This window comes from Panthera pardus, unplaced genomic scaffold (genome assembly GCF_024362965.1).
Source record: "Panthera pardus isolate Hobbes unplaced genomic scaffold, ASM2436296v1 HiC_scaffold_17, whole genome shotgun sequence".
Lineage (NCBI taxonomy): Eukaryota > Metazoa > Chordata > Mammalia > Carnivora > Felidae > Panthera > Panthera pardus.
Genome location: NW_026526732.1, coordinates 124,161,562 through 124,187,147, shown reverse-complemented (window position 1 = coordinate 124,187,147; position 25,586 = coordinate 124,161,562). Strand labels below are relative to the sequence as shown.

At 45.8% G+C, this 25,586-nt stretch overlaps 1 protein-coding gene and 1 long non-coding RNA gene across 2 annotated transcripts in view; one reads left to right on the top strand and one right to left on the bottom strand.

Moving 5' to 3' along the window:
• Positions 1-20,289: 20,289 nt before the first annotated feature.
• On the bottom strand, positions 20,290-21,427 carry LOC128777719 (uncharacterized). Its single transcript, XR_008423051.1, has 2 exons — positions 21,318-21,427; positions 20,290-21,171 (listed from the first exon to the last, which is right to left on the bottom strand). It is a non-coding gene; the product is annotated as an uncharacterized LOC128777719 (long non-coding RNA).
• LOC109249650 (glucosaminyl (N-acetyl) transferase 2 (I blood group)) overlaps positions 20,995-25,586 on the top strand; it is a 55,661-nt gene continuing 51,069 nt past the window's right edge. Inside the window, exon 1 of the mRNA XM_019420141.2 lies at positions 20,995-21,916. Coding sequence (XP_019275686.1) covers positions 20,995-21,916 — 922 coding nt within the window. The remainder of the gene's footprint in view (positions 21,917-25,586) is intronic.

Below are 25,586 nucleotides of genomic sequence, written 5' to 3'. Positions count from 1 at the left end.
TTTTAACGTTTATTTATTTTTGAGACAGAGAGAGACAGAGCATGAACGGGGAGGGTCAGAGAGAGGGAGACACCGAATCCGAAACAGGCTCCAGGCTCTGAGCTGTCCGCACAGAGCCCGACGCGGGGCTCGAACTCACGGACCGCGAGATCATGACCTGAGCCGAAGTCGGCCACTTAACCGACTGAGCCACCCAGGCGCCCCATTTAATGTTTATTTTTAAGAGAGAGAGAGAGCGTGTGTGTGGGGGGGGGGGAGAGGCAGAGAGAGATGGGAGACGTAGAATCCGAAGCAGGCTCCAGGCTCTGAGCTGTCAGCACAGAGCCCGACGGGAGGGGTGGCTCGAACCCACGAACCGTGAGATCATGACCTGAGCCGAAGTCGGACGCCTAACTGACTGAGCCAGCCAGGTGCCCCCATAAATGTAGTTTTAGATTTTCCAGCAGCCACATTAGAGAGCAAGAAAAATCAACAGGTGCCATTAATTTAAGTAATATATTCTGTTTAACCCCGTATACCCCAAATATCATTTGGACACGTGGCTGGGAGCTACGGTAACGGGTGTACCTGTACCAGGCGCCCTCCCCACTCTGGGTAAAATGGTCGGATGATAGCAACGCCATCGCAGCAACGCTGAGAAGTCAGCCACGCTTGTGTCCCAGCGTCTTCATCCCTGTTCCCTTCCTTTGCTTTGCCTGCTTCTTCTTCCTTATCTGAAATTCCTACCCCTGCCTCAGAGCTTCCACTCGTCTCCGGTGCCCCCTGCCCCATGGCTTATACTTTCTGCGTCTTTCCACTCTGCTGCCAGAGCCTGTGCGGTTCTGTTTATACCAATTTCTCACTGTGTCCCCTTCAGATACACCCAGAGTCTTGCTTTGCGTCACGTGGGAACGGCACGGTGAGCATCTCTGTTCTCATTTCGCATCACTTCATAGGGTGCCCCGGCCTTCTCTGTAGATGACTGACCTTCGTCTGGGTCCCAAGTTGCTGCAGTCAGCGTGACCCAGGTGGCTGCGTCATGTGGCTTAAAGCGCAAAATGAGACGTGGCCCCCCTGTCCATACAGTAAGTTCCTTAAGGAGCGGCAGGTCCTCTGGAAAGCCTCAGAAGGTAAGAACTTGTGCCTAGTCCAGAGGAGAAGGTGCTCAGGAGGACAAAAGGGCCACAGAAAGGGGGTTCGCGTGTGGTCTTGAAGTGATTGCCCCACCCGCCACCCCCAATAAAAAGAAATTTAAAAAAATAAAGAAGTTGCCTAATAAATTTCACAAGCTGTTGTGAAGTCAGGGCTTCCTGCCCTTCCTGCTTCCTCTCTCTACCTCCATCTCCCGCCCCCCTCTAAACTCTCTCCTCCCCCACCTCTTTTCTTTATTCCAGTCCGCAACAAGATGGCACCCTCTTAATCCTCTGACATAGCTGGGCATGATTTCCAGTTGTGGAAAAGATCCATCTGGAGACACCTCCACTTTCCTTCTGAATTACTTCTGAGTTGCTCACCTGGGTTGCGTGGTTTTGCCTGGGATAGGGACTTTTAGGGGGTGTTGCACTGGTCCAATATTCCTTGGATTTAAAGATTTAAAAAGTGACCAATGATTTCTGCCTCACTTGCTACAAAGGAGCATTCGTAATATGATTCCGTGGGAGTTTCTTTGGAATTCACATTATAATCTGAATGAGTGAAAAAAAGAAACCTGACAGCAGGTTTTGGTGGCGATGGGGTGGGGGGTGGGGGTCGGAAAGGAATGTCATGGTGCCTGGGGGGGATGAAACAGAGAAAGGAAGAAAACTGGAGATCATGGACCTGGAAGGCAGACTCCCTGCTTCTCATCTTTCTCTCCCCCTGGAGCCAGCCTATGGACCAGAGCTGATGGTTTTCTGTGTCATCCATGTACCCCAATGCCCTTGGTAGGGGAGGCCTGTTGCTGTCGATTCCATACTAGCTTGACTCCACCGTTATCTGAGATTGACTGATCTCTTTAGTTCCAGTCTTTATAGAAATGCGATGTTGAGATGCCAAGCTCTTGAGAGAGTCAGGGAAGAGCGGATCTGAGTCACGACGGTCCTGGGAACTCATGCTTGTGCCCCCAGTGACTGGGCTGATATCTTCTAGACCCAGACCGAATTCGTGTTCCTCAAACGCATTATGTTCACGGAGCTTCCAAGATCCACTGGGCGTAAGGGGTGGGCTTGCAGGGGGAGGAAAGTTTGGGGAGGTAAGCCTTACAAGTAGCTTGAACAATCTCTTCATGTATCTGTTAGAAAATACCAATTTTTGTCAACTTACAGGAAAGGGAATCGGTGAATGGGGAATCGGTTCTTTTCAAGGAAATGTGGTCTCTTGAGAAGAGGATAAATGGTGTGACAGACCTCACCTTTATGTAGATAACCAAGGAAATGCTAGTATCAGGGTTTTTTTTTCTCCAGAAGAGATGGGGGCACGTCAGGGGGAAGTAGTTTGCAACCTGTGAATGGTCCCATCTGTGCTGCATTTTTGTCTGCCCTCCTTCCCTGATCAATGGATTTGTTCTTGGGGTGTTCTGTGGCTCATATTCTCTCCTGAATTTTCTATTTATCCTTCCTCATGAAGTTAGGCTATTTTTTCCCGGTTCTTTTCTCTCAAGAGGATAGATAATTCAGACCTGTGTCATCTTGCCAGTTTCACCCTGATAGGAACAGGGCACCTAGAAATACAGTGTCTTCTATGTTTTAAGTTATGGAATAACAAGCTTACTTGCTTCTGATGACCCAACGGAACCAAGGACCGCTGGAGATTTTGACTGGCTTTTTTTTTTTTTTTTGAGTTTTTAAAAAGATTATAATTTCTGCAAATCAGAAATTGCCCTACGATGTAGTTTAGTTGATTAATGTGCATTTTACATAGCCCCAAGTATTACTCTCAAAAATAGTTGGCCTAATAATGATGATGTACATGAACAAGTTTGCTTTGTTAATTATGCCATCTTCTGGGATTTCTGAGGAAGAACCAGAGACATGACCCTAACTTCATTAAATTAAGATACTAATATTTGGACTTAATCAATGTAATGAAAATATTATGAATACTTAATGTTCAGAAATTACATCTCTTTCTTCGGCGACTCATCTTAATTTTATACCGAGGAAGATCAAAGTAGATTGAAGAGAGAAAAAGTAAGGGCCATCAGGCCTCACAGAACTGGAGTCAGGGGTCAATTAGAATGCATTCCAGACTTAAGAGGTCTGTGAAGTGCATTGAATAAATGATCCAAAGATCTGTTTACCCCGGGGTGTCAGAGGTGGCTGCTATTTGCTGGTGGGATTTAAAGCAGACATCTTGGCTCCTTGTCAGCCTGTTGGAAGGATCTGGCACATTGTAGGAACTCAGTGTTCAAAAAGAGGGGACACAGACTAACTTCTTAGATACTGATTTTTGAAGGTTGAATGTTACTATTCCAAAACTTCTGTGTGTGACAACAAACAAACAAAGAAACAAATTAAAAAAAAAAAACAAACCCAAAAACCATGAACGTTTGGTTTGGAAGGTGCAGGGATATTTTGCTAGAAATGGGGTCTGTGGCCCACGAGGTGACCCTCCCCCTCCCCCAGCTGTAGCTTTTCTTAGCCATGTCAAATGTGTAGAGCCTTAAGAAGTTGGTTTCTCTTTCCTCTTATTAGGAAGGAGGGTTCCATGACTGGTTGAAAGCCTCCCACTCTGCCAGGCTTCTGTCATCGAGATTGGTCCAAAGACAAATGGTCTCTCCACCCTTGCAGGGTACCATCCCCTTGTTCTGGAATGTTCTTCACTCTCCCTGTTCGTGCTCGGCACTTCTTAAGATTCAGCCGATATGTCACTTCCTCAGAGAAGTTTCCTTTCTCCTTTCCTCCCCCACAGAGGCAGTCACCCTCCCCACCAACTCTACTCCTGGGTGGATTCTGTCTCCTCCCTGCATTTTAACTAAATGCATGGATCTCAGGCTCCCACCTACCACACGTGCCCCAGATGTGAGAACGTGAACTCAATGATTGGCACCAGGACTGAGACATGTGCCTAGCCTTATCATTCTGCAGAGTTCCCATATAATGTTGACTGAGGAGCGGATGAGTCGGACAGAGGAGCCCTGTTGAGCTTGTCTAATACAAGATTTTCTACAGATGAGGACAATCCTTTTTTTTTTTCACATTTTTTTTCCGTTTCTTAATTTAATTTAATTTTTTAAATTTACATCCAAATCAGTTAGCATCTAGTGCAACAATGATTTCAGGAGTAGATTCCTTAGTGCCCCCTCAGTGCCCCCTTTAGCCCATCCCCTTTCCCACTCCCCACCGCCGCCAGTAACCCTCTGTTTGTTCTCCATATTTACGAGTCTCTTCTGTTTTGTCCCCCTCCCTGTTTTTATATTATTTTTGCTTCCCTTCCTTTATGTTCATCTGTTTAGTCTCTTAAAGTCCTCATATGAGTGAAGCCATAGGATATTTGTCTTTCTTTGACTAATTTCACTGAGCATAATACCCTCCAGTTCCATCCACGTAGTTGCAAATGGCAAGATTTCATTCTTTTTGCTTGCCGAGTAATACTCCATTGTACATATGTACCACATCTTCTTTATCCATTCATCCACCGATGGACATCTGGGCTCTTTCCATCCTTTGGCTCTTGTCGATAGTGCTGCTATAAACATGGGGGTGCATGTGTCCCTTCGAAACAGCACACCTGTGTCCCGTGGACAAATGCCTACTAGTGCAATTGCTGGGTCGTAGGGTAGTTCTATTTTTAGTTTTTTGAGGAACCTCCACACTGTTTCCCAGAGTGGCTGCCCCAGCTTGCATCGCCACCAACAACGCAAAAGAGATCCTCTTTCTCCGCATCCACGCCAACACCTGTTGTTGCCTAAGTTGTTAATGGTAGCCATAAAAGGTATAATGTGGTATCAGATGACGACAATTCTTAAGCTTTGCAGAAAGTTTATTTTCTTTTCAGTTCTGGTTCAGCTTTTAAGCAGTCCACAAGGCAGGGGTCCTGTCCCCCAACTTCCCATCTCCTTTTCCAAAGGATAAGCCTATGCTGAATCCACTGGAAAACACTCTTGGGAGTGCAGTTGGCCTGTGGGAGTTCTTAGCCATCGGATTGCTAAGGTCAGCATAATTTACCCTCTTTATGCATTTTGGAGATGGAAGTTGTGCCTTTCAGTTTGGGTCTGGAAAAGTGAAATCAACAATGAAAGGAATTCGCCAGACTCATTTTGGCCTTGAGAGGCTTTGTTTTAAAATATCCAGAAAATAAGGGCGCCTGGGTGGCTTAGTCGGTTAAGCTTCCGACTTCGGCTCAGGCCGTAATCTCCGGGTTTGTGAGTTCGAGCCCTGCATTGTGCTCTGTGCTGTCAGTGTGGAGCCCCCTTGGGATCCTCTCTCCTCCTCTCTCTCTGCCCCTCCTGTGCTCTCTGTCTTAAAAATAAACTTTATATAAAAAATAAATAAAATATCCAGAAAATATAGTCAAAGATATTTGACTACAACTTGAATTCTCTGTGTAATTGTAAGGCCCCAAACAGGCCCCTTGGCCTTCATGCCAGATCTTCCCCTGGGCCCTTCTTTGCCTGGAAAAATCCTGATTTTCTTTGAAGGGTGGAGCTGAGTTGTACCATCGCTGTGAACCTTTGACAAGCCCCAGCCCCAGGCCGAATCCACCTTTGTCCTCTGTGCCCCGGCTGCTCTGTTTTTGCCAAATAGATAGCCCTTATCTTCTTTGGTTTTGTCATTTTAGCAGCTGCCTGGCCTCATGGAATGCAGGCCTGGAGGGTCCTGAGGGCTTTACCTTTTTGCCAGCCTCAACCCACACAAAGCTGGGTGTCAGATTGAATTTAATTCACCTTATGTTGTCACTACGAAATAAATAGGGTGTTGCTTTCAGGCAAATCCAGAAGTTTCCTACTGTCCATGTCTGGACAGCCTACAAGAGTCTGATGGAAATTGCCAGCTGCTTTGTCAACCCTGGGTTTAGGTGCTGTGAAGCCTTTCCAGAAGCCGTGAGTCCTTACAATGTCAGGAACTGGACAGATAACCTTTTCTCTTCCCCTAAATTCACAGCTTCTTTGAGGCGGTATTTACATATCGCAAAATCGAGGTATGCAATTCAGCCATCCAGTTCACACACCTCGAAGCACCAAATTCCCCCATTTCAAGTCTTCAACTCAATGAGTTTTAGGATGTTTATAGAGATGTGCAACCATGACCCCAGCCTAATTTAGATTATTTTCGTCACCTCGTGTGCATTTACGGCCACTTTCTATTTCCACACCCAAACCCCACTTTTCTGTCTGCCTGGGTATGCCTTTTTTGGACATTAAATATAAATCAAATGATATGTGTTTTGTCATGTCGGGCCCTTTCTACTTTGTGTGCTATTTTGAATCAGTACTTTACTCCTTTATATGGATGACCTACTATTCCATAATATGGTTATAACACATTCTGTGTATTCATCCGTTGATAGAACATTTGGGTTGTGTCCACCCTTTGGCCCCTAGGAATGATGCTACTGTGAACATTCCCGAACGAGTCTTTGTATAGACATGTACTTTCTTTTCTCCTGAGTAGATTCCAAGAGTGAGATTGCCGATCCATATGGTAACTCTTTGTTTGGCACTTTGAGGAGCTGTCAAGCTGGTTTCCAAAGCAGGTGCAACCTCTCACGTTCCCACCGGCGGTCGGTGAGGGTTCCAATTACTCCACAGCGTCACCAGCCCTTGTTACTGCCTGTCTTTTTTATTTACACCATTCTAGAGGGTGTGAAATTATATCTGCGGTGTAGGTTTGCCCCACTCAAACGAACAACAACGTTGAACGCCTTTACACATGCTTGGTGGCTTTTGGTATATCTTCTTCGGAGAGGATGAACTCCCTTTTGGACATTATTTCTTTGAATCCTGGTATTATTGCAATCCTATTTTATAGACGGAGAAACCGAGGTATGGAGAATTTGTGGTACTTGCCCAAGGACACCTGGCGTGGAAGTACCAGAGCCAAGATGGTTAAATTCATTTTGAAGATGGTGTGGATTAAGAGATGAAGTTGTCCAACACTGAGTTAAGGACACATTGCATGGCCAGAGCATTAGGGTTTCTGCCTCTTGAATCCTCTGATAAGCAATTGGCTAAGACTCTTTTAAAAAATAAATATGGCGGGGGACCTGGCTGGCTCCGTTGGTGGAGTCATGTTGATCCCCTGGTCGTGAGTTCGAGCGCCATGTTGGGTGTAGAGACTGCTTAAATAAATACACTTAAAAAAAAGAAAACCTTTAAAAAGTAAGTAAAGCAACCCATGTAATTGAGACGCTCTTAGAACACGTGGTTGCGGTGATATGACCCTTTTTCTCTGGGTTTATGCAAACCATAATTCCTCTTCTTTTTAAGAACCGAATGGCTGCAATTCCTTCCTTTCTAATAAAACCCTGTTGGCTATTTCAGTCCATGTCCTTATCTTTGCTCTTCTCTAGAAGTGAGAGGAAGGGTTTGTACGGGAGTCCTGGTTAGAGTTTCTACAGCTTTGAGTCTTTGTTCCTTCCATTTCTCAAGAGTCACCCGATGGCTGTGGTCTCCATTTTGGGGTGTGTTCACTGTCATTCGAACACCAAGAAAAGCAGGAGGGGGGTTTGTTTGAAGCCACATCGGTCTACTGCTTCTAATACTAATTCTTGTGTTACTGAGCTTGACAAATTTAGGGCGGTGTCTGACAGGGTTTCATAACCATTTTTTACCTCAGAGGATTTGTAAATGTGTCTCTGTGTGTAGTTTTCTCCTTATTAGGAATGAAGTGAACTTCAGATTCCTGCAATGCATACAATCCTGCCTCACCCCCTTCTTGCCTTGGTGAAAGATCGTAACAATTTTTATGGAAGGTAAAGCCACCCTTGTAGAATTTTCCATGCACATGCTGAGCCGTGTGCAGCTGTTTTTAGCAGCTCTTGGGACTTTACAGGGCTCAGTCCTGTTCTGTCTGACTCCAGTGTCTTCGGTCTCATGAATCAGGCAAAAGCCAGGCGAGGGCTGAGGCTTGAGGCTCTGGTTGTTTACTCTCTCTGAAGCCATAAAAGGGAAGGTTGAGACAGCAGGGGAAAGGAAATCAATGACAAAGCAGGACTGGGGATGAAAGAACTCACAATGATAGGTCGCTATTGACAAAATGTGGGTCCTGAGAGTAGAGACCTTGACTTGTTCTGAAGGTCATAGTACCCAACATAGCCGAATGCATAGTGCAGCTGGAAACAGCTGGGCCTTTTTCCAAAGTGTGTAGCGTGCTTTTAGCTTCTTCCTGAACTGTCTCCTGTAACAGCAACCTCTCTCCTGGTTATGGTTTGTGCTCACAGCTGTGCCTGTGTGTGTCAGTGGGCTGGCGGTGGTCACAGACAAGCTGCATGTTGATATGTATATATATATATATATATATATATATATATATATATATTTGTGTATATATATATACACACGTGTATATATATATATACACAAATATATATATATATATATATATATATATATACACACACACATATATATTTTTAAACTGGTGCCAGACAAATCATTGTTTTCAATATATGTCATGGGGTAGAAACTGCGGAAAAGTATTCCCTTAATAAAGCATCACACAGTAGAGCCTACATTTCAGAATCTCAGAGGGGCAAGATTTCCAGTTGTTCGTAAAATGTAGGGAAGAGCTGAATCCAGTAACGGAGCGTCGATCTTCAGGTAGCATCATTATCCTCTGTTAATTCCACAAAATGGGGATATTTCCACATTCTGGACAGCCCCAACATTGGCAGTTTTGTTGACGTCAGTAATGCACATTGTATCAAAGAAGAAATTCTGTAGACCAAATGCTTTCTCAAGGAGAAAGCAGAAAGACTTGACATTGAGGCTTCATTGAGTGAGTCATTTAAGTGCCACAAAAATCCTCTGAGGGAGGGAGATATCATTACTTGGAACTTGCAGATGTGGAAACTGAGGCCTCAGAAGGTAAAGTGATTTAATCTAGGTTTGTTTGACCTTTAATTCAGGATCGGTCTAATCCACCATGCTGCCTGTAAGAGCTCCCACAGCTGAAGCAGTGTATTTAAAATTTGTTTTTTTAACGTTTATGTATTATTGAGAGAGACAGAGCGTGAGCAGGGGAGGCACAGAGGGAGAGGGAGACACTGAATCCGAAGCAGGCTCCAGGCTCTGAGCTGTCAGCACAGAGCCCGACGCGGGGCTCGAACTCACAAACTGCGAGATCATGACCTGAGCTGAAGTCGGACGTTTAACCGACTGAGCCACCCAGGCGCCCCTGAAGCAGGGTATTTAATGGAAACATGACTGGGGGAAAAAGAGAGAGAGAGAGAGAGAGAGAGAGAGGAACCAAAAACCAAACTCTTAATTAAAGAGAACTGATGGTCACCAGAGGGAAGGTGGATGGGAGAATGGGTGAAATGGGTGATGGGGATTAAGGATTGCACCTGTGATGAGCGCTGGGTAAAACCGTTGAATCGTTGAATCACTCTATTGTGCACCTGAAACTAATACAAGAGTGTATGTGAACTCTACTGGAATTAAAACCTTTTTAAAAAAAAACCTAACCAAAAGATACTCTCCTACGTGCTCCAGCACAATGATCCAATGACACATCACCACTCTTTCAACCACAGACCCTATTCCAGTCTTACTGGTTATCCTAAAAATGTCCTTCATAAACCTGGCATCTGATCAACACTCTCAAGCTGCCCTAGCGGTCCTACCTCTTTAATCTCCTCAAATTTGAAACAATTTCTCCGTCTGTCGGTGTCCTCTCACATCTTATCATTTTCGAAGAGTGCAGTCCTGATGTTTCCTCATGATTAGATTCAAGTTATGCCTCTTGGGTAGAGATACCAAAGAAATAATGCTGTGGAAACACGTTAGTTGACATTCATCTATAAGGTAGAGCCTTCTCTTCTTCCCGTGTGTTTGTTTGTTCATATCCCTGTGAACACGGATTCCCATTTCACTCACTGGGTTCCAATCCACTACAACTTGTAGTTATCTTTCTGCTGAAATGATCCCAGGCTTAGCCAACGGGGGCTCCTTCAAGCTGGCTGTTGTGTCCCTTCAACACCGTGATTCTTTGAGAACTTCCTTCCTTGCATTTAACCTGTCTTGGAACCAGTCATTTTCTTCAAGGAACCCAGTTCCATTTCATAGAGAACGATATTTAGAAGCCACGGTCTGGGCCCTCAAGCGCATGATTACTTCTACGTCCTTTCAGGGCTCTGAGCTAGAAAAAAATGCACGTGTGTGTAGGCATAACATCGGTCTACGCGCATGACACACACACACGCGTGTGCATTCTCGAACAGGTACTCCAAGTCATTCACATATTCACACGCACATGCCCGTCTATAGTTTAGGTTTCCAAATAGATATTACAACCACAAGTTCACACTGAGATCTCCAGTGCCAATCCAACAACACGGGGTTTCTTCCCGCCACTTCCTTCCCTAGCAGCGAGGAACCCAGCCCTGGTTCGCCTCAGTGCCTTCACGGATTTCCTCGCTCCCGCCCTGGGAAATCAGTCCTCCTCGGGGTGCTTAGCTGAAATGCCCACCCCACAACGTGCTCCCAGGATCCACCTCCCCCCTGGCTGTAGCTTTAGCCCCTGGGAGAGACCGGGAGCTCGGAATGAATTTTGATACTTTCATAAACTTAGTTGTGTTGGGAGGCCGTTCAGTACGTCAATATGTAAAACACAAAGTTTGGCTCCAACTCTACCTGACATCATGAGCTTTGGTAATATGTTGGGCCTCTCTGAGTCTCACTTGCTCATCTGTAAAATGGGGCTAATGACGGTGTTTACTTTGCAGAGTTGCTGTGAGCCTTGAATGATGCTCTGTGAAATGCTGACCGACGACTTGGCACCTGCCGAGTATCATCTCAAGTGTTATCTTTATCAGTGTTGTATGGGTCAGCGACCCAGCAGGAAACCCACATTGTACTTAGAAATTAGGCTAAGCAAGAAAGACTTACCACAGGGACTATTTCTGAAGGTGTGGGCAGAGTGGAGGGAAACTCTAAGGGGTATTACAAAACCGAGGGCCAGTAATAGTGGAACTATTACCATTTCTCGACCTGAAAGGAGTGGTTGGAAAAAAGTGCTGTGGCCAGGGGCCCTTTGAGAAGAACTTCAGTCAAAGGAGGCAGCTCTCCTACTGAAGATGGCAAGAAAAGAGCTGGGGAGCCAGCCACTTGAGCCCTGTCTTGTGCCCTCATTGGCAAACCCAATGGGAGCCAGAGCTGCTTGACCCTATATGTCAGCCCTCTTACAGGGTGGAGAACAGAGGGAGGGATCTACAAGGGCCAAATGGAGGGGTGTCTGGCTGGCTCAGTCCGGAGAGCACGTGACTCTTGATCTCAGGGCTGGGAATTCGAGCCCCACATTGGGTGTAGAGGTTACTTATGAATAAAATCCTTAAAAGTATATCAACGGGGGTGCCTGGGTGGCTCAGTCAGTTGACCGTCCAACTTCGGTTCAGGTCATGATCTCGCGGTTCGTGAGTTCAAGCCCCACATCGGGTTCCCTGCTGTCAGCCTGTCCGTGTGGAGCCCGCTTCAGATCCTCTGTCCCTCTCTCTTTGCCCCCTCCCCTGCTTGTGTTCTCCACCCCCACTAAATATATATATATATATATATATATATATATATATATATATATATATAAAGGGGTGCCTGGGTGGCTCAGTGGGTTAAGCATCTGACTCTTGATTTTGGCCTAGGTCATGATCTCATGGTTCATGAGATCAAGCCCCATGTCAGGCTTTGCACTGTCAGCACAGAGCCTGCTTGGGATTCTCTCTCTCCCCCCTCTCTCTGCCCCTCCCCTGTGCTCTCTCTCCTTCAAAATAAAAAAAAATAAAAATAAAAAAAAATATATATATGGGCCAATAACAATAAAAGGGCCAAATGAAAGCTGTTTGACTCCATTATTCAAGTTGTGGGGCAGGGGCATGTTTTGGTAAAACTGATGACTGATTCTGGCAGAATTCTTGCAATAGTGTATCAAACCCCTGTCAATATATCAATCATGTGGATGGCCTCAGACTTAGTCTTCCTGTGAAAGGAAAGCTTAAATTAAAAAAAAAAAAAAAAAAAAAAAAAAAGAAAGAAACTTGGCAAAAGTCACCGGGACAGCAGGTGTCTGAGAACTGCGAAGGGCTGGGGATCCAGGAAGCATGAGACAAGATCTGAGCACCTGGTGTCCCCAAGTCAGAACGGAGGAGGAAGAAGCGATCGGGCACATCCGGGTACTGATGCCATTCGGGGGCCTGCGTGCAGAGGCGCAGGATGGCACAATGACTCACATTCCAGCCCTGGGTCACCCCTCCTCACCGAGTGACCCCAGACCGGGAGGTTCTTGAGCGTCAATTCCACGTCGGGCAGGTGGGCTGGTGTCAGGAGCCAGAGGGGGAACGCCCTTAGCAGTCAGGTTGCTTAAGGAACAAGTAAGGGGGCTCCAGTACGTGGTACTGGAGAGTATTTGGCCACAGGCGATGATAACGCGTGAGCGTTCGTTATTCCAGGACTCCTGATCCCCACTCACCTGGAAGGTTCACCTGGCAGAGTTTTTCTGGCAGAAGGACCATGACTCATTTCATTCATTCATTCATTCATTCATTCTTGGTGAAGAATTTTATAACATAGGAAAGTGCACAGATCAGTAAGGAGTGTTGGGCTCAGTGCGGTGTCACTGACAAAACACACCCAAGTAACAACCATCTAAACACAGAACGTGACCAGTATCCCAGTCACTACCCTGATGTCTAACACCATAGATTACTTTCACCTTTTTTTGTTCTTCATTAACATGGAAATAACGACATGTACTCTTTTTCTGTCTGGCTTTTTTTGCTCGGTGTTGTGTCTGTGAGATTCACGTTTTGTGTGGCAGGCAGTTTATATATATATATATATATTTTTTTTTTTTTTTTTTCAGGCAGCTATATTTTTTCATTCTCATTGCTGTGTAGACAGAAGGAGGTGCATGAGGTGAGGAGGGATGATTTTGCCTCCCAGGGACCATTTGGCGATACCTGGAACTATTTTTGGTTGTCCCCACTTGCGGTGGGGTGGGAGGGGGGCAAGGAGGCTACTGGCACTTAGTGGGTAGAGGCCAGAGATACCGCTAAACATCCTACAATGCAAGGGACAGCCCCCACAACAAGGCACGTTCAACCTAAAGTGCCAGTAGTCCCAAGGCTGAGAAACCCTGATGGCATTTGGGTTGGTGGGCGTTAGGGTCTGCTGTGAATATGGCTGCAGCGTAGTCAATATTCGCTGTCCTTTGATAAACGTGTCCTTTGATAAACGTGTATGCACTTCTATTGACGAAATCCCCGGGAAAGGCATCACTGGGTCGTAGGACCTGCCTGTGCTCAACTTTGGTAGATACTGCATTTTCCAGAGTTGTGTCCATTCCCACTTTGACCAGCAGTACATGAGGTTCAGGGTGTTTCACACCTGCACCAAGATTTGGTATTTTCTGCCTTTTTTTCTCTCTTTCGCTCTCTCTTTTTTTTTTTCCTCTTGGTTGTATTTTCTTTTTTTTTTTTTTAGTTTATTTATTTATTTATTTATTTAGAGAGAGCATGTGTGAGCAGGAGAGAGGCAGAGAGAGAGAGGGAGAGAGAGAATCCCGATCAGGCTCAGAATAGAACCCAACGCAGAGCTCAAGCCCACGAACCATGAGATCATGACCTGAGCCGAAATCAAGAGTCGGATGCTGAGCCACCCAGGTGCCCCTCGTTCTTGTTTTTTAATCTCTCTCCTACACCCCTCCTCTAATTCAACTTATGGCATATTAGATGCCCAAAACATCAGCTTTTGTCAGTAAATAATCCTGTTCCATATTTTGTGGGAGACTGGGATTATGCAGAGGTGTGCTTGCTGTATATGTTGGTCCCAAGAGCCTGCTAGAAATGCGGATTGTTAAATTCCACCTGGAAGTTACTACCTCTTGCCTGCAACCTGTATTTTAACAACCCCTCCAGGTGATGGGATGCTTGACAGAAGTTTGCATACTTTTGATCTGGATGATCCTTATCCCCAAGCCACGAGAACACCTAGTTTGGGCTGGACACTTTTAAAAACAAATGTTTTAGTTCTTCCAGGGTTAAAGAATTCACTTCCACACGTACATTCAGTGGTACGTTTCATCAGTGGTAATTGGCCGTGACTTCTTTGGGGTCATTTGTTTTTCATTTTCTAAGCCTCCAGCTACGGGGAGATTGCCTCCTATCTGCACATGCTTGGACATTTGCCTATTTGAATGTGTGTAGACTGTGCTTTGCAAGTATTTGCTTAGCACTCTTTAGCATCCAGGAAGTGTTTCCATGATCCCTTCACTCCATCAAAATCAGAGGCAGATCACTTCACCTCACACCACTGTGATGTGGCCCATCTAGCTGGACCATGCTCTGGACCTGCTCTCTAGGTTTTAAGATTCTGCACGTTAAACTTCTTCCTGCCTCCAAAATGAGAGTTTTAATAACGCTTTGGGTTCCACGATCTAGAAAACAGCTTCTTCTCTTGCTAATTAGATGAAGGGTACAGAAAGCAAAATGATTGTGTCTCAGGAGAAGGTGGATTTTCCCCAGTGAACCCCAGGACTCCCCAGTTATGGGAGAATTGTTGTTTTAAAGATGTGCTTTGGAAATGTCTCCTTTCTTCTCTTTAACATCATGATCATTATCATGAAAAACACAAACAAAAACCTCCATTGACAAACTATCTGGTCCCCCAGAACAGAGTTATGTAGTTGGCCATCCAAACGGGATTAGATTGTCCGCATTCTCTACTTGCCTGTGAATTCCTGTGAATTTCCTGTGAATTGCATTCAAGGGAAAAACATAAATCCCTATGTTTTATTTTTTTAAGTTTAGTTATTTATTTTGAGAGACAGGGGGTGGGGGGGTGGGCAGAGAGAGAGGAAAAGAGAATCCCATGAATCATGAGATCATGACCTGAGCCGAAATGGATGCTTAACTGCTTAACTTGAGCCAAGTTGGACGCTTAACCGACTGAGCCTCCCGGGTGCCCCCCACCTACATTTTATAATTAAAAATGAATCCCTGCATCATTTGGTCTGCTTCAATAACAAAGGAAACCACACAAAAATGACCTTCCAAAGGACAGCCATCAGCAAACCCAAGAAATGATATAATCTCACCTCATTCACCCAACCATTTCTGCCAGCGTGTGACTTATGCTCTCAATGCTCCTTCAACAAACTTCATTCTGCTGTTACTTAACATTTTAAATGTGGTATGCCTGCTCAAGCCTGTATCCCCTCAATGTCTCTCCCAACTAAAGGACAACAGTTAATTGGGAGTGGAAAAACAAGTCCCAGAACAATGATGAAAGTGTAATGAAGTTTACATAAGTACACGCGATTAAACAAAGAAAAGGTACATGAGGAAATGCAAACACAGTTCAGTGCTGACGTGGGACATTCATAGTTAGGTCTCTCTAGGTGTATGCTGAAACATGAGAGTGAAGAAAGGACTATCGGGACAGTAAAATCACGCATCTAGAACTAGACGTAACTAGAACATCCACTTAAGAGAAAAAATCATGAAGGGCTCTCCTAGCATAGCTCTCCTATGCTATTCCAATATGTAAAATAAAACGGCGGGTATAAATTAAAATAGAAACAGAAATAGAAATTTATATTATAGGTTTTAACACTCCTTCCCCATCGCTAAATTCTGGACCTCTTAAACACGCATTGAACGCAGTGTGTGCCCAATGGCCCGCCGGCTGTAACACAAGGGAAGACCCTTGGAGTTGCCGGACCATGGTAGGAACAGGGGGGAGATGTCCCTGCCGTCCTACAGGTCACCTTCTAGCTACGACTGGTACTCTGAGGTCGCGGTTCACTGATAGGAAGGTTTTATGTGCTGCTCAGCCCGTGAGGTTCTAGATTCACAACTCTGCCTGGGAAATTTCTCCACATCGGGCTTTCCTGTTTTTGCGTTCTTGCTCCCTCCTGTAACGTCTCCAACTGGAATGAATGCCTTCTCCAGATTCTGAGTGTAGGAACACACACGTTGGAGGCGCTTTCTCCCCATTCCAGCTTCTAGGGAGCTTTTTCTCCTCTGAGCGCCCCCTACGTTTAGTGGCTACCCTCTTGTTTGGAACGGATCCATAGTCTTCGATGTTTCATTGGTTATGTATTTTCGGCTAAATGTATTTTGAAGCCTAACGAGGAGACGATCTCCTGCGGGATGGGGCCATACTTCACACTTCCTGGATTCGTCACTGCTGCTTTGTGGACTCACCTTTCACATCCTGAATTACGTCTCAAAGGGCCATAATTTTAGCCAAAAGGGACCATAGAGAACATCCTTTTTTTTTTTTTTTTAAGTTTATTTATTTTGAGAGAGAGAGAGAGAGAGAATGCACACAAGCACAAGAGTAGGGGAGGGGCAGACAGAGAAAGAGGGAGAGAGAGACAGGCTCTGTGCTGTCAGTGCTGAGCCCCATGGTGGGCTTGATCTCACGAACCATGAGATCATGACCTGAGCCAAAACCGGGAGGCAGACACTTAACCGACTGAGCCACCCAGGCACCACGGGAGCATCTTCTTTTTTTAAAGATGAAGCAAGTGGGGGCCCAAGATCATATAATCAGTTAAAGGTGGAACAGTAACTAGAACGCAGGTGTCCTGAGTTTTGCACCATGACCTGTTAGCAATATTGTGGGGGTGAGTGGGCACCCCTTCTTGATATTCGAATGAAAACACATCTTGCATGGTTTCCCACAGAAATTTGATTGAAAGTTGTGGGTTTTTAAATATCGTTTAATCTCTCTGGTCAATCAATCTGGTCAGTTTTTGTGTGTCAAAATAAAAGACACCAGTTGTTCTGTTCCCAGTTCCAGCTAAGAGCGCATTTACCCATGAGCACCTGGAACCATGGGGGGGGGGGGTGTGGTCTTTCATTCATTCATTCAACACATACAAACAGGTAAATAGTATAAATAAGGTAACATTCACATTTCTACATTACAACGTTGAGGGAATGAAAAAGCAAGTCTACACTTTCCACTAATTTCTTAGCGACCCTGGGACTTTAAATCCTTCTATCTGCATTTCTTGATTTAAGGAAAAACTCAAAAGATGCCATATCTGATGTTCTGGTTCATTAAAGCCTTGGACTTGTTTCTAGAAGACACTTAATTAAGGTGTAGCCAGCACCTTTACCTCATACTTTCAGAGGCTTTATTTACAATTATTATTTTTTAAACACTTTATTTTTTTAATGTTTTTATTTATTTCTTTTAAGACAGAGAGAGAGCCCGTGTGCATGTGCACAAGCGGGGGAGGGGCAGAGAGAGGGGGGAGAGAGAGAATCCCAAGCAGGCCCCACACCTTCGGTGCACAGCCAGACGCAGGGTTCAAAGCCACGAGCCCTGAGATCGTGACCTGAGCTGAAATCAAGAGTCAGACACTTAACCCACTGAGCCACCCAGGTGCTCTGATTATTATCATTATTAACGTGATTATATTATCATTATAAACGTAAGCGTTTATGGGCTGATGTAAACTTCTCACCTTGGATTATTTTGCTCTCGCCCTTCCTCCTGTTCTCCTGTTGGCACGTGTTGCCTGGGAACACTCCTCCACCTAAAAATGTCTTTGGTGGTGTTCCTTTGCAGCAAGATGAAGGCCAAGTGCTTCATGCAAGGTCTTTTACGACTGCCTGGTTAGCCACAATTTCTGTTGTGCCACTGTCTTCAGCTCAGCCCTCTTTATGTCTCCCCCTTCACATGGGAAGCCGATCAGTGCTGGGATGTCAGAGGATACTCTTTCACCTCTTTGATTATTAAAAAAAAAAATTTTTTTTTAATATTTATATTTATTTTTGAGACAGAGAGAGAGAGAGAGAGAGAGAGCATGAGCAGGGGAGGGGCAGAGAGAGAGGGAGACACAGAATGGGAAGCAGGCTCCAGGCTCTGAGTGGTCAGCACAGAGCCTGACGAGGGGCTCAAACTCACAACCTGAGATCATGACCTGAGCTGAAGTCGGTCACTTAACCAACTGAGCCACCCAGGAGCCCCTATTTCTTTATTTCATAGAGATTCTGAGTCTTCTATCATTTCAAATAAAGGGATACCCTCTTCATTTTGGAGCGGGGTTCTGGACAGCTCCATAGCTGGAAAAATTCTTAAATAATGTACAGAAAATAAAAACTGCTGAATGGAATGAAGAGCAGGCTCTGAATGTGGCCCCAGGGGAGAGTCAACACGTCTAGCCTGATTAATTGGCTGGTTCGGGAATAACTGCTTCCAAAGGAGCCCCAAGGTTTGGTTGCTAGGCTTGCAGGTGCCAAACCGGTCCCTGCCTGTAGTCAAAGGTGTGTAGGGAAGGAAGGCTGAGCTGTTCAGTCTCAGTAGTGAAAACACACACCGTGGTGTGTGTTCTGAGTAAGCAGGTCTTCTGGCCTATTAGGAGGGAAAGGTAACAGGTACAGCCTTTCTCTATTGCAACATGAAGTTTCTTAAAAGGTTCTCCTGTGAGCTTTTTTTTTTTTTCTAAATACCAGAATCGGGGGCGGGGGGCAAATTGGCCCAATGACAGCCGAAAGGGCAGAGAGGAAAAACAGCTATATGTTTAACACGCAAACAATGCCATTCGAGGTAATAGATTGAATACAGAAACATTAGGATCGCTCCTAATTTGGCTGGTGTGTGTTTATTTCTTAATATAATGGCATTAAAGTCTGTCCCCTAAGCCTGTGTAGATCTGAAACCCTGTGTTATTGGCCAGTTGGAAACAGCAATGTAAACAGACTCTGTTGGCCTGATTAAGTTATGCGTCTGTACCCTGAACACTTTGTCAGACTGCAAATGCATTAATATTCACTCTAAGCCAAGAGGCTTTGCCAAACGAGATGCTGAAATTACTCTCTGTTGTTTTGAAATAAAGTATACAATAAGCTAATCTTTAAAGGCATTTGGAAGAAGAGAAGCTCGTCACTGAGCTTTCCATTATCATGCGCTCTCCATCATTTTCTTTGCTCTATTCCGTGGAAGACACTGAGAATTAGACTCATCTGCTTTACCCGCATAAGGGTTACCTTTTCTCTTTTCCGCTTGGCCTAAAAATCTGAAGGTGGGTTCTACATGGAGTTTATCTGTGGCAGGTCTTCAAGAACGGGGAGGATTTAGTAAAGGAGAGAGGAAAATAAGGTATAAGTTGGAAGAATAAAAAATGGGAACAATGGACACTGGCAGAAAGAAAACTACAGGGCTCGGTTGGTGGAGCATGTGACTCTTGGGCTCTGGGCTTGTGAGTTCGAGCCCGGCGTTGGGCGTCGAGCTGACTTGAAAACAAAAACAAAAACAAAAACAAAAAAACCACTGTGTTCAGGAAATGACGTGGCATTTACTTGGAGCAGGGTGGTTTCGTATCGCGGGGGCTCACATTTGTTTTCCTACCCGGGCCAAAGCAAGGAATCAGCATATTGTCCTATTAGTTCCATTAATAGCAGTGTACAGGCTTTTCCAGAGGAAGGAGAGAAGGCACCTTGGAGGGCATCATTTCTTCACGGGGTGGGGGCTCAATGTGCATTGTGAGTTAATGCCACAGGGTGGAGGGACTGGGGTTCTGAATTCAGAGAGCGAGGAGAGATGGGAAGGCATTCAGTGGTTGAACTGGCATTTCCAAAGTCATTTGAAATAAAATATATTCATCTATATTAAAAAAAAAAAACAGCTGGTGGGAAAGTGAAGGGTTGAAGACAAGAAACTTCTAAGTCGAAGAGCTTGATATTCTTTACCCAAAACACTGCTATTTACAGGTTGGAGGAAATCGCGTCCATCCTAGGTGGTCAGTATCCGACTGAGCCGATATAAAGGATGTATCTGAGTATTAGATGATGTTCTCTGGGTGTTTAAAACTTGAGTGACCCCTCCCCCCGCCCTGGGGTCCCGGAATCTGAACGTCACTTGTGGCCAGGATTCAAGTTCTTTCCGGTGGAGCTCTAGGGCTTTAAGGAAATCAGGGGGTGCAGCTGGGGACTTGTTCTGTGACCCCAACATTCTGTGACAAGCCCGCAGTGGATGCCGTAAGCCGGTGGAGGCGGGGGCGGGGGGGGGGGCTGGTTGAGGGGGTGTGGCTGGCACCTCATGGCACCTCACCTATGAGTCACAGGACCAGGAGCCTGCGCTGTCAGATTCCCCCCAGGACTGGAAGTCCTGTGATCTCTGGTTTTAGAAAAAGGTAGGGCGGGGCCGGAAAGCCAGGATGGATGATGTTGTTTTTTTTCATTTTAGATCTCTGTCACCTCAGTCACTTTTGTCATTAAAGCATTGGTTGTTTTCCTTAAAGCATTTGAGCATGGAGGCCGCGTCACCTGGAAGAGTGGGGGGACCCCTGGAAGGGGGGATTGCCACGAGCCACAGGAGGGGATAACCCGGCAGCCCGTGGATGGCCAGCAGGAAACGGCACGCCTGCCAGAACACATTTCAGCTTTGCCTTTCACTGTGCTAATTCCCTGAATGGCAATAACAAGCGGGGGAGGGGGGGAGGGGGGAGGCTGGGGGGGGGGGGGGGGCGTGGTGCGGGAAACACATGGGAACTGAAAGAAAAGAGATCTGAGAGACGAAATCCGCAGGGGAAAGAAGTTGCCGGTGTTTTAGGGCCACAGCCAGCAGATGCGGGCAGGGAAGCGGAGGGAGGGGAAAGGCCGGGCTTCTGGAACCTGCTGCTGGGCTTTAGACAAAGGCGGTTTGAGAAGCAGAGACCGCGAGGCGGACCGGTTGCTAGTATCAGCACGGGGGTGGGGGGGCCGGAGCCAGCAGCGGGACTTCCCGGCCTGAAAGGGGATCGATTCCCAGCGCGTCCTTCAGGCTAGGAGTTCCCGGAGTATGTGCCAGAATAAGAACGCAGAGGGAGAAGTAAGCTTGGGGGAGGCCTGGCAGATTTTGCCCGTCGTTGACAACCTGCTCCTCCGGGAGGCATGCTGCCTTCATCCATGCGTTACCTCTTCGTAGTTTCTGTTTCCTGCGTCGTCCTTTTTATCGTGCTCTACGTGTTTGGGTTCGGGGGAGAGCCGGGCTTCCAGAGGCTAAATAATTCAGACACTTGGATGCTGACTCAGGTTTGCACATCCTTTATCAAAGGCAGAACGCCTTTCCTGTGGAGAAACAAACTGAGGATACAAGACAAGTCTTCTTGCAGGGAATACCTGACCCAAAGCCACTACATCACAGCCCCTCTGTCTAAAGAAGAAGCTGAATTTCCTTTGGCGTATATAATGGTCATCCATCACCATTTCGATACCTTTGCAAGGCTCTTTAGAGCGATTTACATGCCTCAGAACGTCTACTGTGTTCACGTGGATGAAAAGGCGACAGTTGAATTTAAAGGCGCGGTGGAACAATTACTGAGCTGCTTCCCAAATGCTTTTCTGGCTTCTAGAATGGAGCCAGTGGTCTATGGGGGGATTTCCAGGCTCCAGGCCGACCTGAACTGCGTCAAAGATCTTGCGGCCTCCAAGGTCCCATGGAGGTACGCCATCAACACGTGTGGGCAAGATTTCCCCCTGAAAACCAACAAGGAGATAGTCCGGTATCTGAAAGGATTTAAAGGGAAAAACATTACCCCAGGGGTGCTGCCCCCAGCCCACGCCATTGGACGGACTAAATACGTCCACCGGGAGCACCTGGGCAAAGAGCTTTCTTATGTGATCAGAACCACGGCGTTGAAATCACCTCCTCCCCATAACCTCACCATTTACTTCGGCTCTGCCTACGTGGCTCTATCAAGAGAGTTTACCGACTTTGTCCTCCGTGACCCGCGGGCGGTCGACTTGCTCCGGTGGTCCAAAGATACTTTCAGTCCTGATGAGCATTTCTGGGTGACGCTCAACAGGATCCCAGGTATGTGCGACGCCGTGTTTCAGGGGACAGCAGCGTGCCGTACTTGGAAAGGCCGTTCGAGAGCCTGCTCCCTTTTAGTAGATGTGCAAGATGAAAGGGAACATCTGTAGTTCTCTCTGATCCTTTCTGGATGCAGAATCAGGTTCTAGCACGGCCAAGGAATACCTTTCAGAGGTATGGCTTTACAACTGATCGTATTCTTTTGCGTTCATCTTACTAAATCTTTACCACAATAGGTATCGCTGTTGTCAGTCCATAGTGGTGTTCTTTCTTTCCCCCAAATTTGCCAGACCCTCTCTTGCCAGCACTTCTCCTTCCTACCCCATCCATCAGCCAGATATGAGCTGACCACTCCCCTTATTCTTCCTTCAAAGGGTGTATCACCCCTTGGAATAATCACATTGACGTCTTTGTATGAGGTTGTTCTTGGCCTCCTCTGCATTATTAGCTGTGCGAAGTTGGGGTCATTTTCCTATCTTGTTAACTGCTAAGCATCCTCAGTGCTTAGAACAGATAGTAAATGGTCAATAAATATATATTAGATAAGTGAGTGAGTGAATGAACGAATGGCCAAGCATGAAGTTTTACACCAGAGTTGTCTCCCTCAGACCCGGCGAGTTGAGAAATGGTTGGACTCATGTGTATACCGTATCACACGGGTAGGGTTTTTTTTTTCTTTTGGAAAAGAAAATACATTTTGCTTTAGCTCAAGAATGAGATTCTAGGAACAGCTCCTTCTTTTCTCATCAAAACATTTCCACCTTTACTAATGAACCAGATGGATTCTTTTTAAAACTACATGAAACATGATAGAATCTCTTCTGCAGGAAATCTCAAGCTTTGGTCTCCATGAAAAATACAAAATGGACCTCTGATGAACTCAACAGCATTATTATAGCAGGAGAAAAACAATCATTGTTCTGGTTTTGGGGGCCTGCCAAGTTGGAAACACTGGTAGGTCCTCCCAGGCTGCAGGGCAGGGCCTGCTGGGCAATAAACATGCCAGCATTCTCTGGAAAATACCACGTTTGGTCTCTGAATCTCAGGGCGACTGGCTTGGGGAACAGGGTTTGCTCTTGTACTGTGCCCTCTGTCTTTCCTGGCCTCCCTCTCCGTACGGCCGCCATCTTTCCACCTTCTGTCTGTTGTTTCCATCATTGTCATATAATTTGGGAGGGACTCAGTACTTAGAGGCTGATTTTCACATTTCAGTATTTATCCCTTCCTTTTTTCACTATTCCCTTTTGATTTATAACATTTGGTACCAGCCATGCGGTTCCTTACATCTGGTCTGAGATGAAGGCATTTCTTAACAAAGCCTGAATCGTCACATCTTGAAAGAAGAAAAACACGTATTTAGGCTGGGGTTAAATGTCTGGTTACTGTGACAGATGGATGATCAGTCTTCTCAATGTCAAATCAATATAAGAAAACCAAGGAGGGTCGCCTGAGTGGCTCAGTCAGTTGAGTGTCTGTCTCTTGGTTTCAGCTCAGGTCATGATCTCACAGTTCCTGGGATTGAGCCACGAGTGAGACCCCGCATTGAGCCCCGAGTTGGGCTCCTCGCTGTCAGAGCAGGGCCTGCTTGGAATTCTCTCTGTCTGTCTGTCTGTCTCTCTCTCTGCCCCTCCCGCACTCTCTCTCTCTCTTCCTCTCAAAGTAAATAAAGAGAAAACCAAGGGAAAAAAAGAATCTTCCCCCCCCCCCCCCATTTTCCAGCCCTAGAAAAATAGACAAGATAGGAGACCAAGACTGATATGTAGATAGGCAGAGGAAAGGAAACCATTTTTGCTATAGGCTGTGGTATGGTATGCTGGCTTCTGCCTTCTCAGAGAGATAGTATGGCTCCATGTAAATCACATAATCTCTTGGAGCCTCATATCTCCCCAGCTACCAAATGAGAGCCCAGGTAAGAAGACCCCCTTCATCTCTGCCTTTGCCTCTCCTCGAGGAAGACTCAATGCCCAGAACGACATGAACACTGCACATACAGCTATGAGGAATTTGTAGGAAGGTGGAAATGCTGGTGAGTCTAGATTCCCGGTTGCCCATTAGCCTCGGCAAATGCATTCCATCTCCTTCGGAGGTGAGAGCTCCACCAAGAGCATCCTCCAGGGAGAAAAGCAAGCATGGTCCAGGGTCAGTGGTCTGTCAGATCTGATTCTACAAGGGATGCTTTTCAGGATAATGTGACGTCTCCTGTGGCTTTGCTTCCTTCCTTTCTTACATGCGGGATGGCATTCTGGTTTAGGGAGAAAGCAGAAGGATATCCTGCTTGTACGTGGGCCTTCATGAATTGCAAGGTATTAAAAAAAAAAAAAAAAACAATCATCGGGTGCCTGGGTGGCTCAGTTGGTTAAGCATCTAACTCTTGGTTTCAGCCCAGCTCATGATTTCATGGGTCCATGAGTTCGAGCTCCAGGTAGGGCTCCTTGCTGACAGTGCAGAGCCTGCTTGGGATTCTCTCTCTTTCCTTTTCTCTCTGCCCCTCCCTTGTTCATGCTCTCTCTTTCTCTCTCTAAATAAATAAATTAAATTAAATAAGTATCTTCAAATGCTCTAGCCCGTGTTGGATATCTCCATCTTCAAAGGCAATGTAAAATCCAATCATACCCTCAAGTAACTCCAGGATTTTATGCTTGAGTCTCCTTTGGGACTTAAGATTTGGGATGTGAGTCTGGTCCTTCATTACCAGATAGCTTTTAACCATATCAGCTCTTTTTTTTTTTTTTTTTTTTTTTTTTGAGAGAGAGAAAGAGTGCATGTGAGCAGGGGAGGGACGGAGGGAGAGAGAGACTCTTAAGCAGGCTCCACGAGAACGGAGCCCCACGCAGGGCTCAGTCTCACAACCCTGGGATCATGACCTGAGCCAAAATCAAGAGTCAGACTCTTAACCAACTGAGCCACCCAGGTGCCCCAGCTCTTCTATGTTCGATGTCATGTTATAAGAGGAAAAGTCCTTCAGTAAATAAGTACGGTGTCAACATTGTTTTTGCAAAACGTGCAAGTACAAATAGTGTTGTTCCTTTCCTGTCTCAAAAGTTCCTTCTCTCTTCTACCTAACACCCTAACTTAAAGTGGTTGTGTTAGAAATACCATGCACAGGTACATCAGCTTCCCCAAATCACCCACAGTTGTCATAGGACCAAGGAAATGACTAGTACCCTACCGTTACATGACATCAGAAAACCAAGTGAAAATAGTTTATGAGACTCAATAGAAAGAATATTCGCAGAGGTAGCACTGAATTACGTAGCTTCACCTGGCTTTTTTTTTTTTTTTTTCAAGTTGTGTTTCTATTGAGAAAATGATTTCTTTCTTGGTCTTCAACCCTTAGGCTTGTTCCAATCTGCATTAGAATTAGAAATGGTGCTAGGGGCGCCTGGGTGGCTCAGTGGGTTGAGCGTCCCACTTCAGCTCAGGTCATGATCTCACAGTTCGTGATTTCAAGCCCCGCGTCGGGCTCTGTGCTGACAGCTCAGAACCTGGAGCCTGCTTTGCATTCTTTCTCTCTGTCTCTCTCTCTGCTCCTTCCCTGCTCATACACTGTCTCTCTCTCAAAAAGAAATAAAGATTAAAAAAAAAAAATGGTGCTAAAACAGGCCAAAAAGAGTCTCTCAGGGTAAGAGGCCCCAGTCTCACATCCTTCTTCAGGGGAGGCCAGGCGGAG